At 35.4% G+C, this 27,909-nt stretch overlaps 1 protein-coding gene across 2 annotated transcripts; it reads left to right on the forward strand.

Moving 5' to 3' along the window:
- LOC578781 (supervillin) lies at positions 1–27,909 on the forward strand. Of its 2 annotated transcripts, XM_011663113.2 has the most exons (23): positions 1–222; positions 2,493–2,628; positions 3,599–3,830; positions 4,355–4,408; positions 4,930–5,224; positions 5,817–5,986; positions 6,718–6,894; positions 7,724–7,860; positions 8,783–8,936; positions 9,578–9,723; positions 10,152–10,358; positions 10,905–11,006; positions 11,645–11,753; positions 13,407–13,445; positions 16,431–16,598; positions 16,919–17,182; positions 17,682–17,904; positions 18,618–18,748; positions 19,264–19,419; positions 20,303–20,464; positions 21,030–21,151; positions 23,509–23,664; positions 24,391–27,909. In XM_011663113.2, exons 1-23 carry the CDS (start codon positions 182–184, stop codon positions 24,475–24,477), a joined length of 3,468 nt encoding a protein of 1,155 aa, XP_011661415.2. In that variant the 5' UTR covers positions 1–181; the 3' UTR covers positions 24,478–27,909. The 2 variants fall into 2 exon arrangements, with proteins under 2 accessions (XP_011661415.2, XP_030829583.1); XM_030973723.1 differs by lacking the exon at positions 13,407–13,445.

Consider the following 27,909-nt stretch of genomic DNA (forward strand, 5'->3'; position numbering starts at 1 on the left):
TGTCATATCTTTTTCTTTTGTTACCTACAGAAACAAGACACAGCCGATACCAGCAGCATTCGAGGAAGCCCAGAAACCAGTGACTCCCAAACGGGTGACGTCTCAGAGTCTGAGGGCTCAGAACCCGGACAGGTTCAAGACCCAGCCGGTCACACCCAATGAACTCAAACAGATCAGACAGATGATGGACCCGGTACAGACCACCAGCTCTATCAAAGATAGGTGAGTCTATCAGAGAACCTGGGGGGTGTTTCACAAAGAGTAAGATCGACTTTAAGTTGGACTTAACTATGGCAGGCCATTCATGCCACTGTTTGCTCTTACCATTTACTGGCATGGGTCTCTCAAGGGACGTACAAATCATGGTCACAAATCTACAGAATTGACATATTTTGGTAGTTCATTATTGAAGGTAAAAATTTTATCTAGAGATCGTAATTGACAGACCAATTGTCAGAGCAACCAGTGGCATGAAAAGCCTGCCCTAGTTAAGTCAACTTAAAGTCGATCTTAGTCTTTGTGAAACACTGCCCTGGTACTATTAACGACGGGTAGATCCTGAAAGTCTACATAAGAACAATGTACTGACTGCCAGATATATCCAAGATAGGCAAGTCTGTTGGTTAGATGTATCATCGTTGAGTGCACATGTCAAGTGTCAGAGTAGTCCAGAATCTCGAAGGTTTTATTTTATTTCTCGATCTCTCCCCTACCTGCTGCAAGCTGAAGATATTTGTGAGGGATTGGTATGCCCAGGGCAAATATTTATTTTTGAAACTGTCGAAACTGCTTCAGTGCTAGTGCCCTTCTGGACCGATTTATGAATATCATGTTCTGCAAAATTATCTAGAAGTAAGAAAGCTCAGATATATTTGTTCATGTATTAGGTCATGTAAAAATGTGGGGTCTGCTAGGACTGCTATATGAAAGACAGCTTTTCATTTAGTCATGCGTTGTAACTTGAGGATAGCGGTCCTTATTACCCATACTTCTTCAGTTGGTTATGAAAATAAATAAATTTAAATGAAATACTAGAGAAGTTATTTCATTGGTTTACATTCTGATACCAAAAATAACTTTCATTGGTTGGGGTTATCATAACATGTAGTTTGGGCTTCTACCAACCTGAACACCTTTACAGTGTCTCTCTCTCTCTCTCTCTCTCTCTCTCTCTCTGTCTCTCTCTCTCTCTGAAACACCAGTACTAAATTTTCTGTACATTCTAAAGGTGAATAGTAAAGTATAAATATATAACTTGGAGTTCATTTACATTGCCAATGTGCCCTCTGGGTGGCACAGTGAGTGGTAAGGATCATTAGGCGCATTTATTACGATTTATGCCTCTCAAAGGAAATTTGATCACGGATAGGACAGCCCCATTATTTTGGTAAAATTTGTGTATAGAGTGAATAATATATCGCTTCTGCTTCAAGCATCCAGCATCCAATTTCTCATACCTGGGACATTGTAAAGCACTTTTTATTCTTAGAGACTTCGGTGGTAACTGGTAAGCGCTTTATAAGTAACGTTTTTAGTATTATATTTGTTATATTTGTTTTATGAGGCCTGTATACAGATCAACTTATTGACTTATAACTAGTGCTGTAACATCACGGATATCTCCAATTCGTTTTTTTTTTTTTTTTTTTTTTAACTGCGAGGTGCAGGCGCCGATTTGTGCTTGTGAACTTGTCACAAATAATAGTAACAATGTCGTTTTTAGAAGAATGTGTAAGATCATTAATGTAACTTAAAAACAGTAGAGGACCTAGGATAGAACCTTGTGGTACGCCGTGTGTAAAAGTTGGATGACTTATTATAATAAACTACATATTGAGATCTATTACAAAGATTACTTTCAAACCAAGATGACAGACAAATTGGATGGTTGTTCTAGTTTCGGAGTGGTAAGTCAACACACAGATTACTGAGGTGGGAGACATTGCCAGGCATATTACAGGTGGAGAGGCATAAATCGAAATTTAAAAAAAAAAAAAAAAAAAAAACGGGAAAACGAAACCGTCCAATTGAAAACGGAAACGTTTGACTACAGCACTACTTATAACGTTCAAGTACTTTTACCAAAAGTACAAACATTGCAAGGACAAATGTTGATATTTGCAGCAAACACTACCTTATTCTCGGAATTGCTCACTATACTTCCTCAAATATAGCATTTTAACATACATGTACCATTCTCTTTCCTTTTCCTGTGTGTTTATAGATGATATTGTCATATTAAATCATTACCTACATATGTATACCCAGACGTTGTGCTTCCGAACAGGTTGTGTATCCGGACAGTTGATTTATCAATCTTTCAAGACTTATCTTAGACTAATTTATAAAAGGCAAATAGTAATAATGGTTAGTGCTTTTATCAATATTTTTTTGTTCAATCTGAAGGCAAATGAGAAGGCTTTATGTTTGTTAAACGTCCAGACACCCAACCCCTGATCAAACATTTAATTTGACTCTCATTGTCCATACAGGTTAAAGGCCCTACAGAAGAATGGCGAGGAAGGATGGAAGCAGAGAATCAGCAAATACGAGGATTCACCCCAATCAGGTCTGAAGGAAAGACTAAACTTGCTCAATCACAACAGCAAATTTGAGAAGAATAATGAGGTAATTATGATCCAAATCCCATGCATGGCTTCTGGTGTAAGTGACATTTATTTGTTTGTCTTTTGGTTTTTAGTTTGTTTGTTGGTTTGTTTTTGTTTGTTTGTATGTTTGTTTTCACAAATGAACTTTGTTATGGAGTAGGAATTATAGGGTTCTAGGTAGGGTAGGTTGTTAAATTTTCAAACCTCCAGAACTAATTTAAGACGAATAATGAGGTAATAAAACCATTCCCATAAGTTGTTTTTGTGTAAGTAATGGCCTTCTCAAGTAAACTTTGTTTTAGGATATTGGTAAGGGTTATGATTAAAGAGCTCGACCATAATATCAAATTCCAATAGAGTAATATACAGGGTGATGAACCCAGTCCCAGATTCAACAGTTGCAGTTTACCAGACTGAACGAGACCTGGTAGTACTGGTACCATGGGTGATTAGCTCTAGTCAATAGGAAAGAATGCTTTAGTCCTAGAACTGTTTGTCACAGATTGAATAACGTCATCCAACTTTTATACAAGAAATCATCAAAATGATTGGTTTCTATGACTTCTATATGAATGAAAATAACAGAGAAGGAGTAAACAGACCATAACAATCCAATAGGCTTGTATAGTTGTATATCCTTTGAGGTATATCCTTTGATGTATATCCTTGAAAATTTTAACAACAATTCCACCTTTTTTTTAAGGATGGTGGTGATAAAACCCATACATTAATCTTTCCATTGCAGGATACATTGTATGATATACATGTTTATGCTGTAGCTGTAGGGATTTGTAAGAAGATGAATTATACACTAGATAAACCAAAGTCAGAAAAGTATACATTTATGACCAAGATACATTTAAAGATGGTTTATTGATCCATGTAGTTACAGTGTATTAGTGTCTGTCAAGTAATGTTGCACAATTCATTAAATCTAGTGATATTCAATAATTTTCTTATTGTTTTGATTATTCTATGTTAAATTGTAGGCTGATGACTTACCAAACAACCAGGGTAGTATATCGGAGAGGTTACAAGCCCTCAAGGAAGATGGAACAGCCTGGAGAAAGAGGATAGAAGAGAAGGATGTCGATAACTTCACCGTCAGCGGGAAACTAAAGCAAGCGGGTAAAGTGAGTGCTGAGGAAGCAGAGACGAAACCACAGACCAAACTCAAGAGAGCTGGTAGCAATCGCAAACCCAGACCTGGATCATTTAGGAGTGAGTATTTGATGTTTTGGATAGGTTTAATTAATTTAATTATTATGGAAATGATTAGTCTGGTTAGAGAAAAAAATCTGCGAAAGACCAGAAATTTTTAGCATCTCCCATGTATTTTTCTTTTTGTATTTTCTTCTTTTTCAGTTCATAGCCTTTTTCATTCTCCTCCCTATCCTTTTTTTTTCTTCCCATTTTTTCATACTCCAGGTTTCTCCTTTGCTTTACCTCTCTTATTCTTACATATGTTTCCTTAATTTTGTCCATTCTTTACTTATATCAATTTTAATTACCTTATCTCTCCTTATCTTGCTACATGTATTACTCTCCCAAATTGCCTAAGAAGAAATATTGTTCTAAGCAGGCAATTTGTTATATATATAAAATACCATTTGGCATTAGTGTATTCATATATGTTCCACATGACCACTTCGCAATATAGACATACATTATCAAAAGACAATTTTGTCATATCTATTTTTCATTTTTTTAATGTGCATTTTGATATATTTTTTCCTTCATTACAGTAACAATCAAGAGAACAGATAGCGATAACAGTATCAACAGTGATTCACAATCATGTAAGTTTTTTATATGAATGAAATTTGTTTATTATTGCTTTTATTATGAGATCAAGCACTACAATTGGATTTGTTGCATTCCTAACTTCTTTGTCCTACCAGAGCTCTGCAAACATTACAAGAAGCATGCAGCAGTGGGTGAAAGTGTATAAACATTGAAATCAGAGATATTAATGTGACATCAACACAAATTAAGGCATGTTTCCATAGATATCGTTTAGTTCAAAACCACAATAAATGATAAAATGTGAATTTAGACTTTCTGATGCCCTTTTTCACAAATAATCATGACTTTATTGAAAAATATCAGAGCACTGTAACTTGACACACAAATTCAAGTACACTTATGAAGTACCAATACCATCATGTATATAGGTATCAAGTTTTTGTTACTGATGATTTCAAATAATGTGTATTAAGTGTCATTGTTGTTAAGATTATTAGGACAATATTAAAAGGTATCCTTTGTTGAAGTTTTATGATTAATTTTGGTAAAATTGGCTTCGTTTTCTCTACAACAGCGAGACATGAGAATGGAAATGAAATTTCGAGCAGCGGCCTAACAACGACCACCACTGAATCAGAAGACTCGGAGCCAGACTTCAGGGTTATCAGGACAACGGTGACGGTGATGAAGCCGGACGATGAGGGCTTCACAGACTTCTACGCAAGCTCCACCAAGTTCATGGATGAGACGATCACGCCGACAACGACATCGACTACCTCCAAGAGCATCACCAAGAAGGTGGAGAAGAAGGAAACGTTAAAGCTTACAGTGTCCGACTTTGATGCTTTAACAGAAGGCACTGGACACAGGTAAATCTTCTTTGGGTTTTCATCTGTTATTTGTCTATGTTTTCAATGACAACCGGATTCAATTCCAGTTACCCATCATTTGGTTTGGCTTTACATGTATCTTGTCATTGCCAGGCTGGGGTTGCAATTAGGGTTTTAGGTATCTATAGCATTAGGTTTTGGGTTTGGGTTCAGTTTATAACTTATGTAGACTTTCATCTGGGGTCAAAGTTAGGAATTTAATTTAATTTGTTTAAACAAAATTTACCTCAGAGTTTTGAAAAACATGGCATGCCAGTAGGTCTGTGCACATTTCTTTTCTAGTGGTCAAGGGATGACGCTGATCACACTTTGCAGTAGTGATTTTTAAAAATACATTTCACATTTATCAATACGGCATTAAAGCTTTCATTTTCCTAAACCACCTGTCTATCAACCCTGTTTTTTTATTTCCTGGTTATTTCAAGGTTTGACTGCAGTTTAATGCTATTTTATATATCAATTCTAAAGAGTCACAAGTTTTTTTAAACAATCTTTAGAAGCCCTCTTTATTGAAATTAGTAGTTGTAATCAGAACTCTTTTCATTGTATTTCAATCTTTGATTCCTTTTAGCCTTGGTATGGCCTCAGCACACAGAAGATCCCTCAGGCCACAGAGGCGGACCAGACCTTCCGCTAACCCACTGAGGACGATGAAGACCAGGCCTAACATCGTGTCTGAATACACAGAGGAGAGGATAGAACTGGCCGAGGTTCCAGAGACAAAGAAGCCAAAGTCAGATTGTAAGTTAACAAGTATTATAATAATAATAATAATAATAATAATAATACAAACAATTTATATAGTGCTTGTGACATAAAAGTTTCAAAGCGCTGTACACAAATCAAGATTACTTCAAGAAAAATCAATATGACTAATGGAATTAACATTACTTAAATTACCAAGAAGATTAAACATTACTAATATTACTAAAGAAATTAACATAACATGTAAATTCCTTGGAAGTTCACATATTACATGTATATCATTATATTACTAATGGCAACTAATTCAAAAGACATAATGTAGGCACTGTAATACTAATTCAAACTTATTTTATAGTTATTTGGGTTGTTTTTGGAATAGATGAGTTTTTAGATTCTTTTTAAAAATGTCAATGGTGGGTAAGTCCTGGATATGGAAAGAGTTTGGGCACAGACTGAGCTGGTTGAGCTGGAGGGCAGGATTTTTGGGGGCAATTAGTTGAAGTGACTTGTTCTTTGTGTTTAGATCAAAGCTTCATGGGAGAGATTTCTTCCTTTAAAAAAAAGTATTCCTTCCTACTGGTACCCATTTCACACCTGGGTGGAAAGACGTTAGTGCCGTGGCAGGTCCAGAACCCTAATGTGATCCACAGTCCAACAACATATCCAGTTGACCATGTATGTAGAGGCATGGTAGTTTTAAAAAAAATATAAGATGGACACCCACACGTTTCTTACCTTTGGTTCACCACTTCTTTTCTCCTTTGCAGCACGTAAAGAAAATGCCAGTAAAGCAGCAAGTAAAGCTGCAAGGGCGGGTCTAGCGAGCAAAGAGGACATCGCACAAGGAAAGACAAAGCTCACAACAGTCAAAGATGTACGAGAAATGGGCGGTAATTTATCAGAGCTATTACCCTACAAAGAGATCATGCTTATTCATGTCAAAGGTAAGAAAATAGTTTCACAGTTTAATTTTTTGTCTGGTTTTCAAGACTATGATAAAATATGATATTCGTGTTCTCTATTCCATATTACTGAGAGTGGAATAAACTTTTCAATATGTTTACATGTCTCTTAATGTGAAGGAATGAACATCCCTTTTCCTTATTGGCAAATCTTTAATTAAATGAAGACTTATCAATACTTGATTCTGTTTTTCAATTTGTTGAGGTGTCCTTTGCGGTTTAGGGGATTGAGGAAAATACGCAAGTGTTTATAATTTCAAGCAGTTTGGAGAATTGCTAAATATGCAAGGATGCTTTTTAAAAAGCAGCTTAGAGGATTGAAAAGTATGCAAGGTGCTTATCTTTTGTGTGTCAAGATAAGTATGAGCACTCAAAGGTTATCATGCCCTTGGTGGTTTTAATGGGATCCGGTAACTTTGTCTCAGATTCAGAAACAAAATCCTGGATTTAGCTCATGCTGCAATAATAATTATAAACCTTAAGGTCAGTCAGGAACCCCATGACTTTTACAAGTCAAGTCTGATTATCAAGATATTTACGATTGGAAATTGAAACCAAATTTTGCGTTTGCCGATCATAACACTACAGTCTATTGGGGAAAACGAGTTTGGTAAAACCGGACACTCAAAGATTTTAACGAGTTTGGTAAAACCAGACACTCAAAGATTTTTTACTTTTTTGAGGCACTTCTTGATCATTTTGAAGCGCAGTTTTTTTTAGGGTTTCAATATTACACCATATCACAGACACTGATAACATGTAGGGCCGTGCATCTCAGATTTAACATTGTTAAACGATGCCTTTAATACAGGTCGGAGGTTTGTCCAAGTACGATTGGTGGAGCCGAAGATGACATCACTCAACAGCGGGGATTGTTTCATCTTGGTCACGGCTGCCGAGATCTTCCTCTGGATAGGAGAGTATGCCAACGTCATTGAGAAATCCAAGGTGAGAAGAAGGGGAAAGGGATGATCAGATTACAGGATTAGATAAATAGGGCAGGGGTACTGTGTTAATCCCTTCTGTGCTGAAGGCAGCTTACATGTATCTCACCCAAAAAAGAAACTGTTCTACTTATGGGGATTGGGTAAGTTTGTCTCAGATTCTGAAACAAAATCCTGAATTTAGCTAATGCTGCACTGATAATTATAAACCTTTAGGTCAGTCAGGAACCCCATGACTTTTACAAGCCGATCGCCTGTCTGATTATCAAGATATTTATGATTGGAAATCAAATTCAAATCAATCAAACACTACAGTCTATTGGGGAAAACAAGTACCGGTATGTTAAAACCGGTCACTCAAGATTTTTTTACTTTTTGAGGCACTTCTTGATCATTTTGAGGCGCAATTTTTGTAGGGCTTCAATATTACACCATATCACAGAAACTGAAAACACGTAGGGCCGTGCATCTCAGATTTAACATTGTTAAACGATGCTTTTAAGGTTTCCAATAAAAATGTATACTTTTTAAGCACATATTCATTGTGAAGCTTGTCCTATTGAAAATAATTGAATCCAAATTCAAAAATTAAATATATCTCTAAAACCCCATATTTTACAATGAATACATTTTTAAAGAAAATTGAGTGGCACAGGATTTAAACATTTGTAGCTGAAGCTGGAGAGAGATTGGGGGATCGATTTAGGTTCTGTTAGCCTCAATTGACTTGGGGATTAAAGTAACCATAAACATATGGTATGTGTATATCAGTTAAACTGAAGTTTTAGAATGTCTGAAGCCGTCATACCGGTACTCTCTTTCTGATTAATATCGAAGGTTTGTCTGTGAGTATGAACATCAGCACTGATACCTATATCTACGTGCAAGGCAATATCTCATATAATTTATTCCATCAATTTTTACAGGCCACGGAGATCGCCGCGCATATACAGCAGAAACGTGATCTAGGATGTAAAGCACCCTCTGTGACGGAGATCAAAGAAACCAAACGGAAGACAAGTCATTCCAGGGGATGGAAGAGGTTCACAGAGTTACTAGGAGGAGAGACCAAATATAAAGGTGAGAGCTAAGAGGATGGACATCAAACTTTTGCAAAATGTTGTATGTTTGCAATCATCTTTTCTTTTAAAAAAAATCTGTGATGAATTGTAAGCAAAAATTTCGATCAAATTGAGGGAAAGAAATTTTACTCAGTTAGGGTTGTTCAAATAGAAATACACTGCATGTACCTGTGTACAGTAAGACATCAATGCCTACACGTAATAAGGTACATCCCAAAGTATTTAACCAGTTGACTACTTACTTCTTTCTCCCATATGCTTAGTAGTACAGGGACCAATCAGTTCCCGTAGGCAATGAGTTAAAAGAGGAAATTGTGAGATCATCTCAATTTAATAGAATCAAGATATACATTTTTCCCTTCAAAACAACTTCTTTTTTGTCACTGTCCAACACCTCTAAAAGGGGTCAAATGGGCAGGTAAGGATACACTATTGTGTATTGTTCGTTACACAGAAAGGGGGAGGGGGGGGGGGGGGAGACACACACACACACACACATAAACAAGTTAATGGCTTACCAATGAATTTTTTTATTTGAATTTGAATTTGATGAAAGGTGGTTTATGGACTGCTACATAAATTTTGAACTGCATCTGGACACCGTTTATTTCAACCTTTTTCACTCTTTTCTTTGCTCAGATGTTGGTGCTCCAGATGAGGATGAAATGCACGAGATCTACATCACAGAGACCAACATGGTTTATAGGGTAGAAGGAGACAGTCTGGAGCCCTATGAGGCTTACTGGGCGGCACCTGGGAAGTACAACATGCTGGATTCCAATGAGGTTAGTACCGGCATGGTGATGATGATATAGGTGATGATGGTGATGATGGTGATGGTTGTGGTGATGATGGTTGTAATGGCGAGGATGGTGAGGATGAGGAGGAGGAAGAAGAGGAGGATAATGATGATGGCGGTGGTGGTTATAATGATGATGATGGTGAGGAGGAAGAGAAGGAAGAAGAAGAGTAGGATGATGATGGGGATGATGATTAAGATGTAGATTAAGGAGAGAGATGAAAGGAACATTGAAGATGATCCTTGTTGACAATCAAAATGCATTTGTATTTAACATTAATATAAAATCAGTTTTACCAATAATAGAAATTAAAGAATTTGTGAATGTTTCTTGTCTTTGTTCTACTGATAGCACAAAGCCAGTTTAAGTTCATTCCACCTCTTTATTGAGATACCATTTTTCTCTATTTTCAGGTGTTCGTCTTTGACTTTGGAAGTGAGATCTATATATGGAGGGGTAAGGCTGCATCCAAGAGGAAGAGGAAAGCAGCCGCTCAGCTTGCCCAGTTGCTACGGGAACGAGGATTTGACTACTCCGACTACGATGTGAACCCCATCAATCCCAATGATACCAAGAACATGGTGAAGAATGAGAGACCCGACTGGACGCTCATCGGGAAGGTATGTCATCAAAATGAGTAAAGAAATTACTGAATACTTATCTGACACTTTCATTTTGAAAGAATTTGTCTAGAAGATATTAAAAGGAAAAGTTGACTCCATAATACATAATAATTGAAACAAAGCCACTAACTCTTGCTTTGACATAAGAACAAAAGGAATCAGAAAGCTAAGAAAACATTTGTTACCTTAACAAGAACTACGCCTTCTCTTTACAGAGAAGCACATCTTATGAGGGTAGAAGTAATAAAATAATGTATCATTCTCCACAGTGAATCCATGTTTGACTTTAGTTATGAAAGAAAGATCATTGGTACACTAGTAATATGATTGTAGCTGCATGTATGGAATGTATTTGTAGGTTAAGAGTGAGATATAAAAGATGGTAAATTCTATGAAACTTGGGAAGCATTTGAATTCTAATTTTCTTACCTTAACTTGACTTTGCACAATGAGGCTCGTATAGTATTTCACAGGCACTAACATGCTTCATACAGTACATGTAGAGAATTACACTTTTGTATCTGATTTGTATTGAATCTGCAGGCTACACAGCACATGGAGACAATTCTCTTCCGGCACAAGTTCATTGACTGGCCGAGGGAGACAGACTCATCCAAGAAGAACGGTCAGGAGGAAGACCAAAAGGTAGGGAACTCCTCAATCGTTAGGAATCTGGGCCCTGTTTTACATAACTTGTTCTTAAGAACAATGTACAATAATTCAAGGGTTCAGTGACACTAAGACGTAACTCCATATTGTGCCCAAATGAGTATTCAATATCAAAATGTTCAGAAAAATGTGAGCTTTCCAGGAAACGCAAAGACTTAAGTGAAACAGAGTTAACTCCAAAGTGCTCAATGAAACATAAACCACTTTTTTTCAAAATGGCCAAAATGGAGTTACGTCTTTGTGTCACTGACGCCTCAAATTGTTTGAAAAACTACTCAATTCCTTACATTTGATAAAAAGTTTTATGCAACAGGACACTGGCAAGTGTCAACATGTGAACACATAATTGTTCACTTTAAAGAGACAACTTGGTAATTGCTATGAAATTTCAATTCATTTTTTTAAAACTGATTGTGTTTGAAGCAGTGTGTTTCACATCTTTTTCCCCACTCTTTATTTTGTGTGTGTTTGAAATCAAACATCATAGTGAATACTGTGTATTTGAAATATGTATTAGTAGAATAGGACTTTCTTCTTGTTTCTGCTTACATATAGCAAAGTACACTTCCTTTTTGTTATCCCCGTACTTTTTTCTTTCTCTTTCTTCTGAGCAGTCGGACCCAATATCTGAGCTTGTTCCGTTTGATGCCAAACTCATGATCCAACCCAGCAGAGAGAAATCTGATCTTATACTGGAAGGTACCAATCTAGGCAGAGGGGATGGTAAGTTATCCGTTGTAGAGGGACAGTGCATGGTGGTGTGTTTGTTCATTTGCTGTGAAAAGGAATGTTGTCTTTGTTTTTTTTTGTGCAACCTTGGATTGAAAAAAAAAAACACCCACCCTTTTAAGGCTTAATTTTGATTATTTTAAATGGAAAGTTTCCAAAAGAGTGCTAGTTAACACATGATTTAGATTTTATATTCGATGAAGGTCTTCAAGAAGTGAATGCAATGGAAATAATCTTTTCTCTTTTCTATTAAATGCTGAAGAATATGAAGGATTTGATGATATTTTGTGATTGCGAAATATGCTTTCAATGATAATTATGCCCTGGGATAGTTGTTTCAACCAGCCTATTCAGTGGATTACCCTAATTTTGATTCATAAAAAAAATGACATTTTTCAAAGTATATCTTCAGAAACTTTGTGTCCACAGATTTGTCCATGTAACATAATTTGAAAATTTGAAAATTGGTCGATGAGATTTGTAAAATTTGCCATGATGCACCTTTTCAGTAATGAATCATGGCAAATTCCTTTGACATAGACATTTGATGATATTTTCGAAATAATTGTTGATTGTTTTGTAATATGTCTACCACTGTTGGCCTAAATCTTGACCGTATTGTTACTTGTATATCCTAAATGTACATGTACCTAGGCAACATTTATATGACATGAAATAAAGATGTATTGGAAGTTTATAAGATACTCTTTTCTTTTATTTGAAAAGTTTGGTTCCTGTTTATACTGTTAACAGTTCAGCATTGATTAAAAAGTATGATGTATTTGTCATAACACAACTTTTGATTGAAGCTTTACTGTACTAATGATAATCAAGATAGTAGAAATTTGTAATGGGAATAATAGCTTTTTTTCTTTTTTAGAGTGGAGAAAGTATTTAAAGTGGTCAAATATGAAATTTATACGTATGAATATCTTGTTACTGGAACCGAATGAGATTTTTAAAGCCATAATGGTTGATACATTCGCAATACACATATATGTTGAATTACGTACAGATATTAAAGTGGCTATACAAGGAATCACACATTTAAGGAAGGATTAACTGTGTGTTTTAATATTTTTATTAACAGTTTCTTTTCTATGTGTGTTAAACATCTTAATAGTTTTTTTTCCAAATATTTTACTGTGATGTAAACCAGCTCTCACATGTACAAGTGAAAGAAAAAAATCTGCATCAAGATAAATGGTACGTTGCATATTTTAGATATATAGTTTGACTGGGCATTGGTCCGACAAGATATGAAGAAATTATTCATGTCAGAAAGTTGTCATTGGAATTTTGCAAACACAGAGAAATCAATGTTATCATAAATGATAAATAAATTATACTATTGATTAGAGGACCGAATCCATGACTCGTATTGAAGAATATCTCATAAAATTGATTTAGAAAGAGATTTTCTTTTTATTATTAAATTGTTTTTGTGAGAGCTGGTTTCTTCTGACACTATACAATTTCTACTAATGATACTCTTTTCTTCTCTTTACAAAAAAAAAATCTTACTATTCGTCTTGACACCATCGTGATTCTTTGGGCTTATGTTAATGGCACAAAATTCTAATCTTGATTTAAAAAATGATGATGTAACCATCTCACTTTGTGGATTGATTGCATTTATTGCATCAGGACTGGCTACTTCAAATGATAGTGAGATTGAAATACCAGGTGATTTTCACTAATTCTTCTCTAATTTTTTACCTTAGTTTCACATCATCTATCTCATTCTATCTTTCCACGATGCACATCTTTTTGTAGATTCTTGTAGTAGTTACTTTGCTTTCACCATTTAATGTACAATCAGTACTTCTTTACTTTCAATTTCAAGCTAAAGTTTGTCCTTTTGTTTCTTTACATCTGTTTCACTACATCTGTTTCACCTACCGTAGAAACTTAAACTGTTAAAGTGGAACATTTGATAAAATTGTAAAAGAGCAACTTTCCCAAACTTTCAGTATTGGGCAAAATGAGGACAAATTTAATGAGATTAGTGTCCTACGACATGTGCATGCTTTTTGTGGACAATTAGCATCATAATATCAATATATTCCACTTTTACAGGTGCTATTTTCTGTTTTATTTTCAATTCTCTCACTTGCTAATTTCACTTCAATGCAGCTATTTTGTTCATTTTCCTTTTGCAATTTGGTTTATGCTATTTTATTATTTTCTTAACAGCTGATTTCACATGTAATGTTACATGTATATGTCTCTTCTGTCAGTATGACATGTATCTTGTTTATTCTGAATTATGTCCTTATTCGTAATTTTTTTTCAGTAGATGGATTAGATTCATGTTTAAAGGTTACATAATGGAGTATTTGGTACTCCGTTATTCTGACTCAATTATATGATTTAATTAATGCATTGATTGTACACAAAAAATGTTTTAATTTCTTGAATATACTTGTAAAGTTACCTTTAATATGAATTTAGCATCTTCCAACGTAGATTAAGTTTAATCACTTTCTATCTCAGATTTGTTTGTGCCTAAAGGCAGTGCTTGGAATTAAGCTTTACTAGACCTGTGGCAAACTGTTTAAAAGACACATGCTTTTCTATGCATGAACTGCACTTTCTTCAGTGTTCTCGTAACTTTAGCTTCCTTGGAAAATGAATAAAATCTCTTTATCTATTTTGAGATGGACTATTGATTGCATATCATTTGTACATTAGATTGGGTTATGCTGGAAGATTTTTTTGGTATGAAAATTTTTTCAAAGTTTATTTTTTTCTTCTGATAATGTGTTTGAACAGTTCATGTACATGTATAATATCAATTTAATGTGGTATCAGTATGTACTGTAACAGAAATATAATATAATGCGTAAATATATGTATCAAAATTGGTTCTTTTGAATTTCTATATGTTATGTATTGTGTATGCAATGCATGCATAATTTAGACTCTTAAGAGTATTTCAGTGCCCAGTAGTCACTTTGTATAGTTTTAGCGAGAATGGAAAGATGGTTTGTGGTACTGGTACTTTAGATTATAGTCTGCATGAGATTGTGAATATTCTGGATAGTACTATAGTAGGAAGTTAGTCTATACAAGGTATGCCTTTGCTGTTAATTAAGCCTACCCTTACCTGCACATGAAATAAGCTGCATTTTTTCAAAGTGAGACCAGGCTGCCCCTATCGATAATAAGCCATTTCGTAAATACTATCTGCGCATGGGCAGATAGAGGTCATTTCTGATAAAATTGTAAAACCCACTGAGATGAAAAGGTGCTCATGTTATGTAATCATTATTCATGTGTTGCACCTGCGGTACATTCTATGATACAACAGGGCAAACAAAAGCTTTTCATGAAGCACATACATGACTTTGGCATTGATTAATCTATAATACACAAAGTGGGACTTCTCCATGAGTAAAAGATCTGTGGATATTTGGGATCATTTTACCCATGTGCTAACTACGAAATGGTCTATTAGTTTGTGATATATAAAATGAAAAACTATAGAATTTCTGTCAGTTGTCTGGTTACAGAAGCTGTCATCAAACTTGTCTTATTCTTATTTGCCCTCTGGTTTTGAATATCAATATATGATAGTTTACATGTATTTACCAGTAGTTATAAATTGTGTCTGATTATTTGGATTTACATCAGTAGACTTCAATGCACATAGAAAATGTGATTTACTAACTCACTTGATTCAGGATTATTTAGTCTTAGACTGTTGTTTCTATCCATGGTTTGATTTAGAACAAGTCTTGTCTCACTTTGTCCTGCTGGAAATATCTGATGAGTTTTAAAAAAAAATGTTTCATTACTTTAAAATGTTGGAGAAGGAATGTCAAGTTTTGCTTTGAATTTTTTTCCTACCCCTGTTTTCTTTACAAAAATGGTTATTTTGTGCAATCATTTGCCAATTTTTAATTCCGCAACATTTTGCACTTCAATATCATTATATTGTTTATATGATTTTGTGTTCAGCATGTATTTTGCCATGAAAACATTTTAAAATCTAAGTTTGCTTCATTTTTTTTTACGGACTTACATTGCGATTTTCCATACCCAGTTTTGATTTGTCCATTAAGAGACACCATTATTGACTTTTGCATTATCCGTGTTTCTGCAGCAATCATGCAATCCATTTGCAAATGATTTGAGTTGCCCAAATGATCTCATTAATTTCATGAAGACATTTTATAAATAACATTTAATGCCTTACTTATGTGAAAATTATCCTATTTAGTACATTTGTTGACAATTGAAATGAATTCCTGCAGATGTATCTCAATATGTGGAGAAAATAATGATTGTGTAATAATTTTACTGCATGCACTATAAAACACATTATCTCCTGATTTGATTTGAGGTACAGAGAATAAAAAGGACTTATATCTATGAAATTCTAATTGATTTGCTTCTGAATTGTATTTAACCTAAATTTCTAATGTAAACACCAGCATGAATTCAAATTAAAACTTCCTGTTTGTTTAGTAGAATGGTGATACTCATTACATAACAATTAAAGACAAATATATACATGTAAATATATATGTTTTATCAATTAGGTAAAAACCTGCACCAATTCAGTAAAGCAGTGCTTTGATTCAATGAAATTCATACAAATACATGTATATTACACTGTATTGCTTGATATTTTAATGGAGTTTCAAAATGTGTTCATGTTTGCAGCATTCTTCAGCAAGATTGACAGGAAAGGACAGAGGATCAACACAATATCTGTGGTTGTATGGCACGTTCTAGAGTATGAACACACCGTAGTACCAGAGGAGAGCTTTGGGCAGTTCCACGAAGGGGATACGTACGTTATCAGGTGGCTGTATAACGTTGAAAACACAGGTAGGTGTGAGTAGGAACACAATATCTGTGGTTGTATGGCACGTTCTAGAGTATGAACACACCGTAGTACCATAACATAAGGTTGACAATATGGATAACAAAAAAAAGTGTATCCAAACACTAGAAACTATTGGTGATGCAGTAAGGGTAGAAGTTGTGAGAGCCATATGATGGAAGCTTGGCTAAAACTGGGATAACGATGTTATACAGCATTTTGTTTCCTCACCAATAAAGTGTCCATGATCGTTGTCATCATATGTGAGAATAGATGAATATTATACCAAAATACCATGACGTATGATCTTTTTTTCATTTGGTAGGTATGAAGAGCTTGAAGGGTACAGCCTCCAAGTGGGGAGGATCCCAGGGGCGTGAGAGGTGCGCCTACTTCTTCTGGCAGGGGCAGCAGAGCACCATCAACGAGAAGGGGGCGTCGGCCCTGATGACGGTGGAGTTGGACGAGGAGAGGGGTCCTCAGAAGCAGGTGGTCGAGGGCAAGGAGCCAGCGGCTTTCTTCCAGCTCTTCAGGGGCAGGATGGTGGTCCATGTGGGCAAGAGAGAGGATGAAGAAACAAACACAAAAGGTAGGTTCCACTGAATGATAGACTGGTATTGTGGGGTCAAAGCGAAGGTTGATGTGGGCCTTCTCAATTTGAAGGTTATTATAGGATACATCTTATAAAATTCATGTATGACAATTTATAAGATTGTTATATATTGATGGAACCCAAATGATTATCATATGATGATACCACTGATGGGACTTACTCCTTGCAGTGATGGATCAAATGAAAATGTTTAAGACCTTCTCTTTTGATTATCTTTGCAATAGGGAGTAATATGTTGTTATGTTTCAGGGAGCTTCTTATCTATTTTGAATGTCGGGTAAATGTCATAGTACATGTAATAGTAGATGTATTTAATCCTAAATGAGTTTTGTATCAGGTTTATAAAGCATCTTATAAGCCATACATGTACATTTGTAAAGATGATTCATGTGCTGATTAATTGCAACATTTTAACTTGACTGCATCAGGTACATCTTTAAGATTGTTCTAACACTGTTTGTCTCTGTTTGTGCAGGCCCCTTCAGGTTATACTGCGTGAGAGGGGAACACACCAAAGAGACCAGTCTAATGGAAGTCCCGGCTAAGATGAGGAGTCTCCGGTCCAGGACCTCGTTTGTCCTTCTCAATCTTAGTGGAGTCCATAATAAGAAGTCTAGTATACATCTCTGGCACGGTGCCAAGGTCTCCAAGGCAACCAAAGAATGCGGGCAGCATGCTGCTGCTGCTCTCAAAGAAAAGTGAGTATAATCTGCCCGTTGAGCTTTAATTTGTTCGCATATGATGCTGTAAATTGGAAAAAAATTAAACAATGTACAAAAGATTTGAAACAAAATCCATAAGCATAGTCTGCTTCACATTCCTTTATCTTATATCACATATAATTAGAGAGTAGGCTTAGGCACCATTGTTGCTCTCAGCTTCTTTTGTTGTTATGGCATGCTGCACAATACAGGGGGGTTATAGGGGCACATAAAGTTAAAATTGATTGGATATGCACAATCCAATGGTCAAACTATGCAAAGTCTTCTTTATTTTTGAATATTTCTACAAATAAACCTATTTTGCAGGCAGATTTAAGACACAATTTCTCTTTTGAAATGATTGTCACATGGGACGAAGCATAATGAAAACAACTATTGACTGCTGATTTTCAGTTCACTGTTGAAAATAGAGCCCTCCAAGAACTTCTGACAGTACTAGGCTTGTCAACTTCATCTCAGGGAATAATGGTTTCAAGATTACCTTGGGCAATCATTTTATCCATTGCATTTGTGACAGTCAAAATATATACCTCATATAAGTATTCTTCATATAAGTATTCTTCATATAAGTATTCTTCATATAAGTTTTTTCATATAAGTATTCTTTATATAAGTATTCTATATGCTCTGTATATTCTAATGAACCTTGATGGATTTTTCTCTATCTTGTCCTTTTTTTCCCCACCCAGTCTTCCACTAGAGGCAGGTGTCTCAACCGAGTGCAGTGTCACGTTAGAAGAGATGGAGGAAGGCAAGGAATCAGCTGCCTTCTCCAAGGCTATGGGCAAAGATAGAAATACATATGATAGTGCAATAAATGGTAAGTCTCTTCCGCCTCTCTCCCTTCAATCACTCTACATTGTACCTGCCCTCTTTTATCTCTGTACATCATTTCAATATGCAAATAATTTTGTGAACCTTTTTAAAGCATTTTCTACTGTTTTCTTGCATTTAATTTAAAGGAAGTAGACAACAAGGTATTTACCTGGTATACAAAAAAAGAATTCAATACAGATAAAGCCTACATACGTGTATCTGTAATTAAGAGATTTTTTTAGAGTTGTATCATAAGAATACAGTGTGCACCATTTCAGAGAGCCAGGCATTTCTTTAGTGCAACTCTGGATAATCTTTTACATCAAGGCCCAGAAATACTTGTAGGTGTAAAGCTTGCTCTCTCATGCTCCTGTCTTCCAAGTGAACTCAACAAACTAAAATAATTAGTCTGGATATTCAAGGTAAAAACATGATGTGTAAAATTAATGGAATTGAATTGATGGAACTAGTAGTAACAGGAGTGTAAACCATGCCTCAAATTCTGTTTTGCTTTCTTAGATCCTCTCAAGTACGAGTATACACCGAGACTGTTCCAGCTGACCAGCGGTTCAGGGGTGTTTGTATCCAACGAAATCCTCTACCCTGCAAGGTCGACAGAGTACCCCTCTCCGTACCCCTTCCTCCAGTCAGACCTATATGGTGGGGATCAGCCAGGTAGGTGTCATGAGAATAATGATAATATCGGATATTTGTAAAGTACCATAGGGGTGGTGGGCGTATGAGTTTGTTCATAACGTACGCCATCTTCGGTGGCTTGAATCAAGTGTAGGGAATATAGACTCCTGCTATAAAGAACTGGCCAGATTCTTGACTACCATGCAAGGTGCTCAAGGCACTCAAATATTACCCCTGTTCTGGTAGGCTACCGATTTTTGTTCTCACAGCAATCAAAGAATTCCTTCATACGGGTACCCATTTCACACCTGAGTGGAGAGTGGAAAATGTAGATAAATGTCTTGCCAAAGGACATTAGTGCCGCGGCTAGGCTACCGATTGCGGTGCTCACAGCATTAAAAAAATTCCCTACTGGCTATCGGTACTCATTTAACACCTGAGTGGAGAGTGGACAATGTAGATTAATGGACATAGTGCAGCGGAGCTACTTGAGCCGTGAACCAAGATATATATGGAGGTGGAGATTTTGATGATAAGCTGGATGATGAGGGTGAATTGGATGATGGACAATGGCAGAGACAATAATGATGATTATAATAATAATGATAACACTAGTGAGATGGCAGTGACAAAGAGACTGGACAATTTAGAAACTACTTTACAGTGGTATTAAAATAATGTTTATTTAAATCATACATCAGCAAACCAATGGAGAAAAAAAAGAGAAATAAGAAGATGCAGTGTGAAAACTTGAATTCGTCGCTAGGACCAAAGCCAGATGTTTAGTTTGCGTAAATGTAGACTAACATAAATAATTATATTACAAAAAATGTTTCACAAATGTATGTCAGAGTTTATATTGAACGATAACATTACATACTTAGGTACATCATCTGTATTCATTTTCTTTGTTTTGATGCAGATCTCTATGCCTTAGACAACCACTATGAGATATACCTCTGGCAAGGTTGGTGGCCTGCTGATCATGAGTCGGCGTCAGGGACGACTAAGACCGGCTCGGCGAAGATCAGATGGGACATCGATCGGAAGCTAGCCATGGAGACCATCATGGCCTACTGCAAAGGTGGGTAGCTTCACTCTTGAAGAATGACTAACTTGAGGAGAAATTATACTTTTCTTTGGGAAATAATGTTCATGTTTTGTTAAGTTGTTATTATGATTTGTATGAATGTAGACATTTTATTGCAGTATACATGTAGCTCGAGAAACCTTCTGTTGATTATGGGAAGTTTAAATCTTTGGTGCTGAAGGTGTTTAGAAGAGTGATTTATATTACATGTACTTTTTTTCAGATAAAGTAAAGGTTTTTTTCTTCTCGAAATTGAAATCTTTTAAAGAATGGTGAAGCTTGATACAATGAAACAATGTCAGTCATAGCATTAACAGTGAATGAGATATTAAGATTGGACTTTTTTTTTTTAATTTCTATACTTAAACATGCTTTTTACCTTGTTCCGAGGGTTTAAGCATTGTCAAGTAGAGCCTTTATTTAACATTTTGAACATTGTTGATTTTGTAATGGTGTTTGATTAATATGATTGCAATACGAATGCCAAAAAAAACTTGAACAAGAGTTGGGTTTCAAGAATTTTAGTTTTAATGATTGTGTCTGATTTTTTTAATTGCAGAAAAGAGGCCGAAGAGCCCACCCAAAGCTTACCTGGTCTATGCGGGACTTGAACCTCTAACCTTCACCAACCTGTTTCCTTTCTGGGAAGTCAGAGAAGATGTCATGAAGCTCAACAAAGAGGTGGGTCCAATGTAGTAATGGAAGTGAACAGAACAAATGTTTTGTACAGATATTAATTTGTTCTTTAATCAAACACTTTGCTACATATCAGTAGTGTGATCCTTGCAAAAGAATAGTAGAAATTTGTACCCCCTCTTCTTTTTTTTCTTTTTTTTTTTTTGGGGGGGGGAGTATATTAAAGATACACTGATAAATAAAAAAAACTTGTGTTTACTTAGAGAAAGATGACTGCTCTACATTGCATAAAACAGTATACCTCCCTCCACCCTCCTCATCCCCCCTCCCATTTCACCTCCACGTCTCCTCCATCATCTTCCTTGCGTCCCTCCCTTACTCAACCCCTCCTTCCTCCTCTCCGTTCCCCCCCCCCCCCCCCCCCCCCCCCCCCCACCCCCCCCCCCCCAATTGAATATATTAGAGAATGTACCAGCTGGTCACCTCAGAGCGTACACATGATTAAGAGAGAGGGTCTGCAATTGTATCTAAGCTAATAGATTTATGACTTGTAATACATTGTAATAAACTGAGCGTGGTAAGGGAATTATCCCCCAAGAAATCAAGAGTTGAAGGTCATGGTTTTGACCTTCTAAACACCCAAGAGTGTTTGTTTCATGATTGTGATATTTATGACTACTCAGTGCTAAGGCATAGTTCAATAAATTAGTTCATAAACAATGTTCATAATTATGCCTTACTTTTGGAAAAGGGTACAAAAACCTTTACATGTACAGTGTAGGCTTCTTTTCCCCCACATTTTTAGTTTGTCGCCCCATGATTTCAAAGACTAAATAAAAGTCAGACCAAGCCAATTTCAATAGCCTTGTCCTTTAAAGGTACTATGTCCCTTTTGCAGCCAACCTCAAATTCTGTAGAACTTTGCAGGAATTATGAATATGTCCTGCATGTCCTATCTCTGAAATTTAAACGTTAGCAGTGTCCCAATCTTCAAATTATGCAAGGAAACCCGTTTACTTGCTAGACTTCACTGTCAGACACTATTGAGTGACTGACTGGCTTTTTTTCTTCTTTGGTAATAACATACATAAAATGAGCTTTAAAGGGTACATGAGCATTATTTTGTCTACATCAATAACCCACTTCTTGTGATGGCCAAAATTAAACTGAATGAATAAAACGTATGACCATTCGGTACAATGGTCTGAAAATCAAGACTATTACTTATTGGCTCTATAGCTCCTTTTGACAACTAATAGTCGTTATTCTCCCACTTGAAGACATTTTCAAGCCCCACCTTTTTTAGGGAAGTTCTAAATTAGTATTATCTTTCAAATGCCGTTGGAATTTAACCTTTTCATTTTTTTGGCCTGCAAATGGGACATAGTACCTTTAATATGTTAAATATGCAAACATTACCATGACGCATTATATAATCCAAACAAAGTCTTTGCAATTACGTTTGCCTTACATTGTTTATCAGTAGTAATAAACAAAACTTTCATCAGCGGTTGACTTTCCAAACATTGTCACTGTTACACGGCTGAATGTGAATATATCTGCTTTGTATGAGCACATTCAATGAAAGTGCCCATATCTTTGCCAAGTTTAGTTAAAGGGATCCAGTAACTTTGTCTCAGATTCTTTAAAAAAAAACACCTTGATTTAGCTCATGCTGCAATCATAATTATAAACCTTTAGGGCAAACATGAATCCCATGACATTTACAAGCCGATCGCCTGTCTGATTATCAAGATATTTATGATTGGATATCGAAATCAAATTTTGCGTTTTCCTAACGGTTTTCATAACACTACAGTCTAAAGGTCACTCAAAGATTTTTACTTTTTTGAGGAACTTCATGATCATTTTGAAGCGCAATTTTTTTAGGGCTTTAATATTACACCATATCACAAACACTGATAGCACGTAGGGCCATGCATCTCAGATTAAAAATTGTTAAAGATAAATTCCAGTTCTGGTAAAAAAAACTAAATTAATTCTCACAGAATCAAACGAAACTTACACTGAATGTTCAAGATTAAAAATAAATGACATGTGCCAAACAATTTTGGAAGAAAATGTATACTGGCTGAGTAATGAGCATAGAAAGACAAGGAAATCAAGGTAGTACTAGCCCCGACACCATGTGTGTTGTCCCATATATAGCTTTCTGTGTACAGTGCTTGTTACTTTACCAAGACTCGGTCAAATTTATTATGATTTTGATGACTCCAGAACCTTGCAGTGCACACCAATACTTACATGCTACATGATCAACTGTTTCTGATCCTTTCCACACCTTTTCTTTCACAATGCAATCGCATTACCAGTACTAAAGTTTATCTTTAAACGATGCCTTTAATATTCATTTATCTATTATGTTCATGATTGTTTTTCAGAGTGGTAAGAAGAGCGGCAAGGCTATCTTGGTCAAGGACATCCTGGCCAAGCTGACCAAGGCTACCTACAGCTTGGAGGAGATCAGCAAGAGACCGTTACCCGAGGGTGTCGATCCTCTCAAGCTCGAGACGTATCTCTCAGATTCGGATTTCCAGGTCAGTATCCTCCCTGGTACACTTCATAATAATTATAATAATAATAATAATATGAACAATTTATATACTGCTTGAGACATAAAGTTTTTAAGCGCTGTACACAAATCAAGATTCCTTGGAGAAAAATCAATATCAATATTACCAATGGAATTAACATTACTTAATAGACTAGTTACATGTACTCATTTATTCAGATATATGTCTACAGTGATTGCTAAATAAAACCAGCTTAATGCAAACATTGTAGATTTTTTTCTTCCCTGAGGCCCTTTTTAGTAAATAATTGATTCACACATAAGGCATGGAATAATCTCTACGATTCTGGATAACTTGTAGCCTTATTGCACAAACTTTAAGCAATTTTGTTCTTCTTCTAAGAACTCTCGTAACTGCTTTGTTGGCAAGCTTTCAAGAGCTCTTACCAGAACCTCAGGAAGAAAAAATACTGATCCAAATGTTATACATTCTCTGCTGATAGGATCACATTTGATACATTGGTTGATACTATGTCAGGCTAGCTTTGGGCAAGCCTTGTAGATTCTCCCATAAACCTTTGTAACAAACTGACTGATCCATCTCAAAGTATTGAATGGTACGTATTTGTTACTATGTCCGGCCAAATTTGAGTAGGCTGTTAAGGTCTCTTTTCAATTAACTTGTTATTTTTGTGTAAGCAAACTCCATTTTTTATCTGATTTTGGGCCTTTATTCTTGTTTCATTTTCAGAGTGTCCTGAGTATGACCAAAAATGAGTTCTACAAACTGCCAATGTGGAAACAGAAGAACCTCAAGAAGTTCAATGCCCTCTTCTAAACAGAAAAACCATTGCTATGCTAGGCAGGACTGAAAAGAATTCTAGTACATTTACATACCAAGCAGTGAAATGACAAATGGACTTGGATGAAGACTAGTGCTGCTGTGCTCTGACACACCAAATCGAGTGGACTTGGTTGGAGACGTATTTTGAATGATATGTATGGAGTGAAATATTGCGAGTTTTGGAAAGGATTTGTGACTATGTGAAGAGGAATTTGATTGTTTTTACATCCCCTGAAGAGGAGAAAATCAGATGGAATCGGAGAAGCGACTGCCATTTTGGAATGCAATAAGTGGAGCAGCAAAGAATCCCCATTTCCAGTAAATCCAACAGAGAATACAGCACCCAAAACAAACCTGCAACAATTGTTCTCTGTAATCTCAAGATTTTAATCGTAATATTTTATATTCATTGTTTTGTTTAGATGATTAATTTGTTTAGAACTTCCCACTGTGAATTTTCACTGAACTTAACGTCTTCCATTTTAATGACTGAAATTGATTTCACCTGTGACTTATTATTTATAGACAAATCATTAAGCAATAAACCATAGGAATAATTTCAGATTGTGTTTTAGATGAGTAGATGGCACTAATATCAATATATCAAGATAAGTCTTTAAATTTTAGACCTTGTTTAGATGAATATGACTTAACTTCTTGATCGATATGTAAACAATAGTGACTTATTTTGAACATTTTGTTTAGAAAGGTGAATATTTGGAATGAATAAGACTAAAAAAAAGGACTTCTATAAAAGCTCTGAAAGAAGAAGTTAAAAGTGACTACTTTTTGGTATAAGATCCTGTTAATATATAGAACTTGAAGAACAAAATTTGTCTCTGTATGAGACTTGCTGTGCATCAGTGATGTTGGTGGTGGTGTGGGTGTGGATAGTTGTGAATTATGGGGCACTCAAGACGAAAGTTGGGACAGACGAAAGGGGACGAAATTCTTGTGTGTGATGAGAAAGGAAAAAGGGAAGAGAAGCTAAAACATTTCAATAATCTGAGTGTTGGAAGTGAAGTGATAAAGCAATGGAACAATTGAAACAGAAACAGATCAAATGAATGTTGCCATTGTGAAGAGGTCAAAGTGTACGAGCAATCGAGGCAGGGTCTTGATGAAGAGAGGATTGTTTTATATCTGTCTGCCAATAAAAAACACCTTGTGAAACAAAGAAGAAAAAAGAACTATAAAATATACAAACTCAAAGAAATTATATACTCTGTTCTGTGTAATGCGGGGCTCCATCACACTGTATACAATGACTCCAAGACAACTGTAAATATACATGGTCTGGACTTTTTTAGAATATGTATTGTGCAAGCATTGGAATCAACTTGGATATTCACAACCATCCTTCGCTATCTCTATTGTGTCTTTGTGAAGAAAAAAAGAAACCATATTTTCTTGTGCATGAATATCTGTATATTCATAATCAGAATCTTCTATTACTATCCTTATCATCACTGTCATAAAGGAATTATGTGTACTTACTAAATATGATATTTGTCTACCTTTACATGAGAAAGAAGAAAATGGATTAGATTTGTTCGTGATGATGGTGGTGGTGGTGCTTTTTATATCAATTGTATAGATGACTTGATGTGGCTATTCTCCTATTGCCTGAGTAAGAAAGAATGTTTTATTGTAACCTAAAGTGCAATCTGGCTTCGTATGGGTGCTTCGTTACTATGTGAAATGTAAGGAAGAGATACAGACGTCCTCAAAATACAATATAAACAATCTTTAGTAGCAGTGTTATGTCTGAAGTATATCAGAGACTAGAATTTCTTTCTTTTTATAATCTTAATAATGATTATGGTGTGCTTCCTCCTTGGAAAAAACAATTTTGTGGATTTTTTTGTTGTCATTGTTGTAAATATATTATATTACAGATTAGTTGCTGTTGATGCAAAACACATGCAGTGATTTTTGTTTTTAAAGGTGATATGACGGTACAGGACATTCTATATGGAAGACTTAAACAAATAATATCAATCATTGACAGTTCTTCCATATATGGAGCAAGAAACAAAACTTGGATAAGAATGTAATTTCATTGACCACATGAAATGTTATTATTGTAAAAGGGTATTATAAATTGTCCCGATTCTATGAAATTATATCGTAAAAGAATGCATCTTTATCTCCCCACACAAAATGAAGGAAAGTGACACTAAATCGCAAAGGAATTCAAGTTACATTTTATCCCATTTGAATATCTGTCCAGTAACAATCTTATTTTGAATAAGTGCGGACAGAGAAATTTGGGGTATACATCAGCAATTACAATTTCCTAGTTAGAAATTGATCTGAATGGCAAATGTGGAATTGATATGAATGAACCTTGTTTCTGTCACATATCCTTTAAATTAAGACAATTTGCTAGTGCAAAATAGTGTTGTATTCACATTTTATCAAGTGACAACTGCAGGAATGTTCCATTATTTATAATTGCATTTTTAAGTAAGTTCACAGATGTGACTTGTTGAATGATGTAATAAAAGACAATATCTCAAGAACAATTCTGAATGCATATAGAAATATATATTATCTTATAGCATATTGTAGATGAATTTTCTATTCCTTTTTATTACAAAATCATTAAATTTATTACGAAATCATTAATTGTTAAAATACATGAAATAATGACTCGATATTTGTATAAAATGTGTGTATATGTACCTTTTATCATAGCCTTTCGAAGTAGTACCACTGCCTATGATGACTATACAAGTAGCATGACTCTTATCTATAGCACCCCTCTGATGCTATTTATTGACCAATGGCAAATCAATTTTATTTATGTATTTATTTTAATATCAACGATTAGCTTATTTATTTTGAACTTTTATGGTATATCTGTGTCATATACAGCATAGATCATCTCTTAGGAAGAAGAAGGGAGTTAACTTGTATACTTTAATACAGAGTTAACGCCCTTCTGGCTTTCAGCAGTTGAGATATTAATGAGGGCACTGCTCATGAATTATTCTATTATAATGATTGTCATCAGAATCAAATATTTGATGATAGCTTTAAATTACTGAGAGATTGTGATTATGTGTTATCAATGAACAAAACAAACTGAATCAGATCTTCTAGTAATCTTTTTATTATGCATCTCGATGAAATGTTTTATACAAGATCATGCCTTGTCTCCATTATTACTGCTTATGTAAATTAGCTGGTCTTATCTGAAGACTTTCGAAGGTTTTTTTTTTGTGTGTAATGAATATATCTTGAGTTGTGCTATCTCTCGTATAGAGGGAGAAGGATGGAGTATGTTTGTATTTACGAATAAAGCAATGTTTGTATTTTCTTGAATATTTTCCTTTGTCAGGAATGATGCATTTTTAGTAGGGCTTCTACTTGTATAGAGTTGTCTTCTTTCAATAAAAACTAGGAATTGTCTTTGGAAAA

This window comes from Strongylocentrotus purpuratus, unplaced genomic scaffold (assembly GCF_000002235.5).
Source record: "Strongylocentrotus purpuratus isolate Spur 01 unplaced genomic scaffold, Spur_5.0 spur5_scaffold_7, whole genome shotgun sequence".
NCBI lineage: Eukaryota > Metazoa > Echinodermata > Echinoidea > Camarodonta > Strongylocentrotidae > Strongylocentrotus > Strongylocentrotus purpuratus.

Coding starts and splice junctions, on each gene's coding strand:
- LOC578781 (XM_011663113.2), top strand. CDS start 182: ATGATGGACCCGGTACAGACCACCAGCTCTATCAAAGATAG. Junction 2,629..3,598: donor AATTTGAGAAGAATAATGAG/GTAATTATGATC, acceptor GTTAAATTGTAG/GCTGATGACTTACCAAACAA. Junction 5,987..6,717: donor AAAGAAGCCAAAGTCAGATT/GTAAGTTAACAA, acceptor TCTCCTTTGCAG/CACGTAAAGAAAATGCCAGT.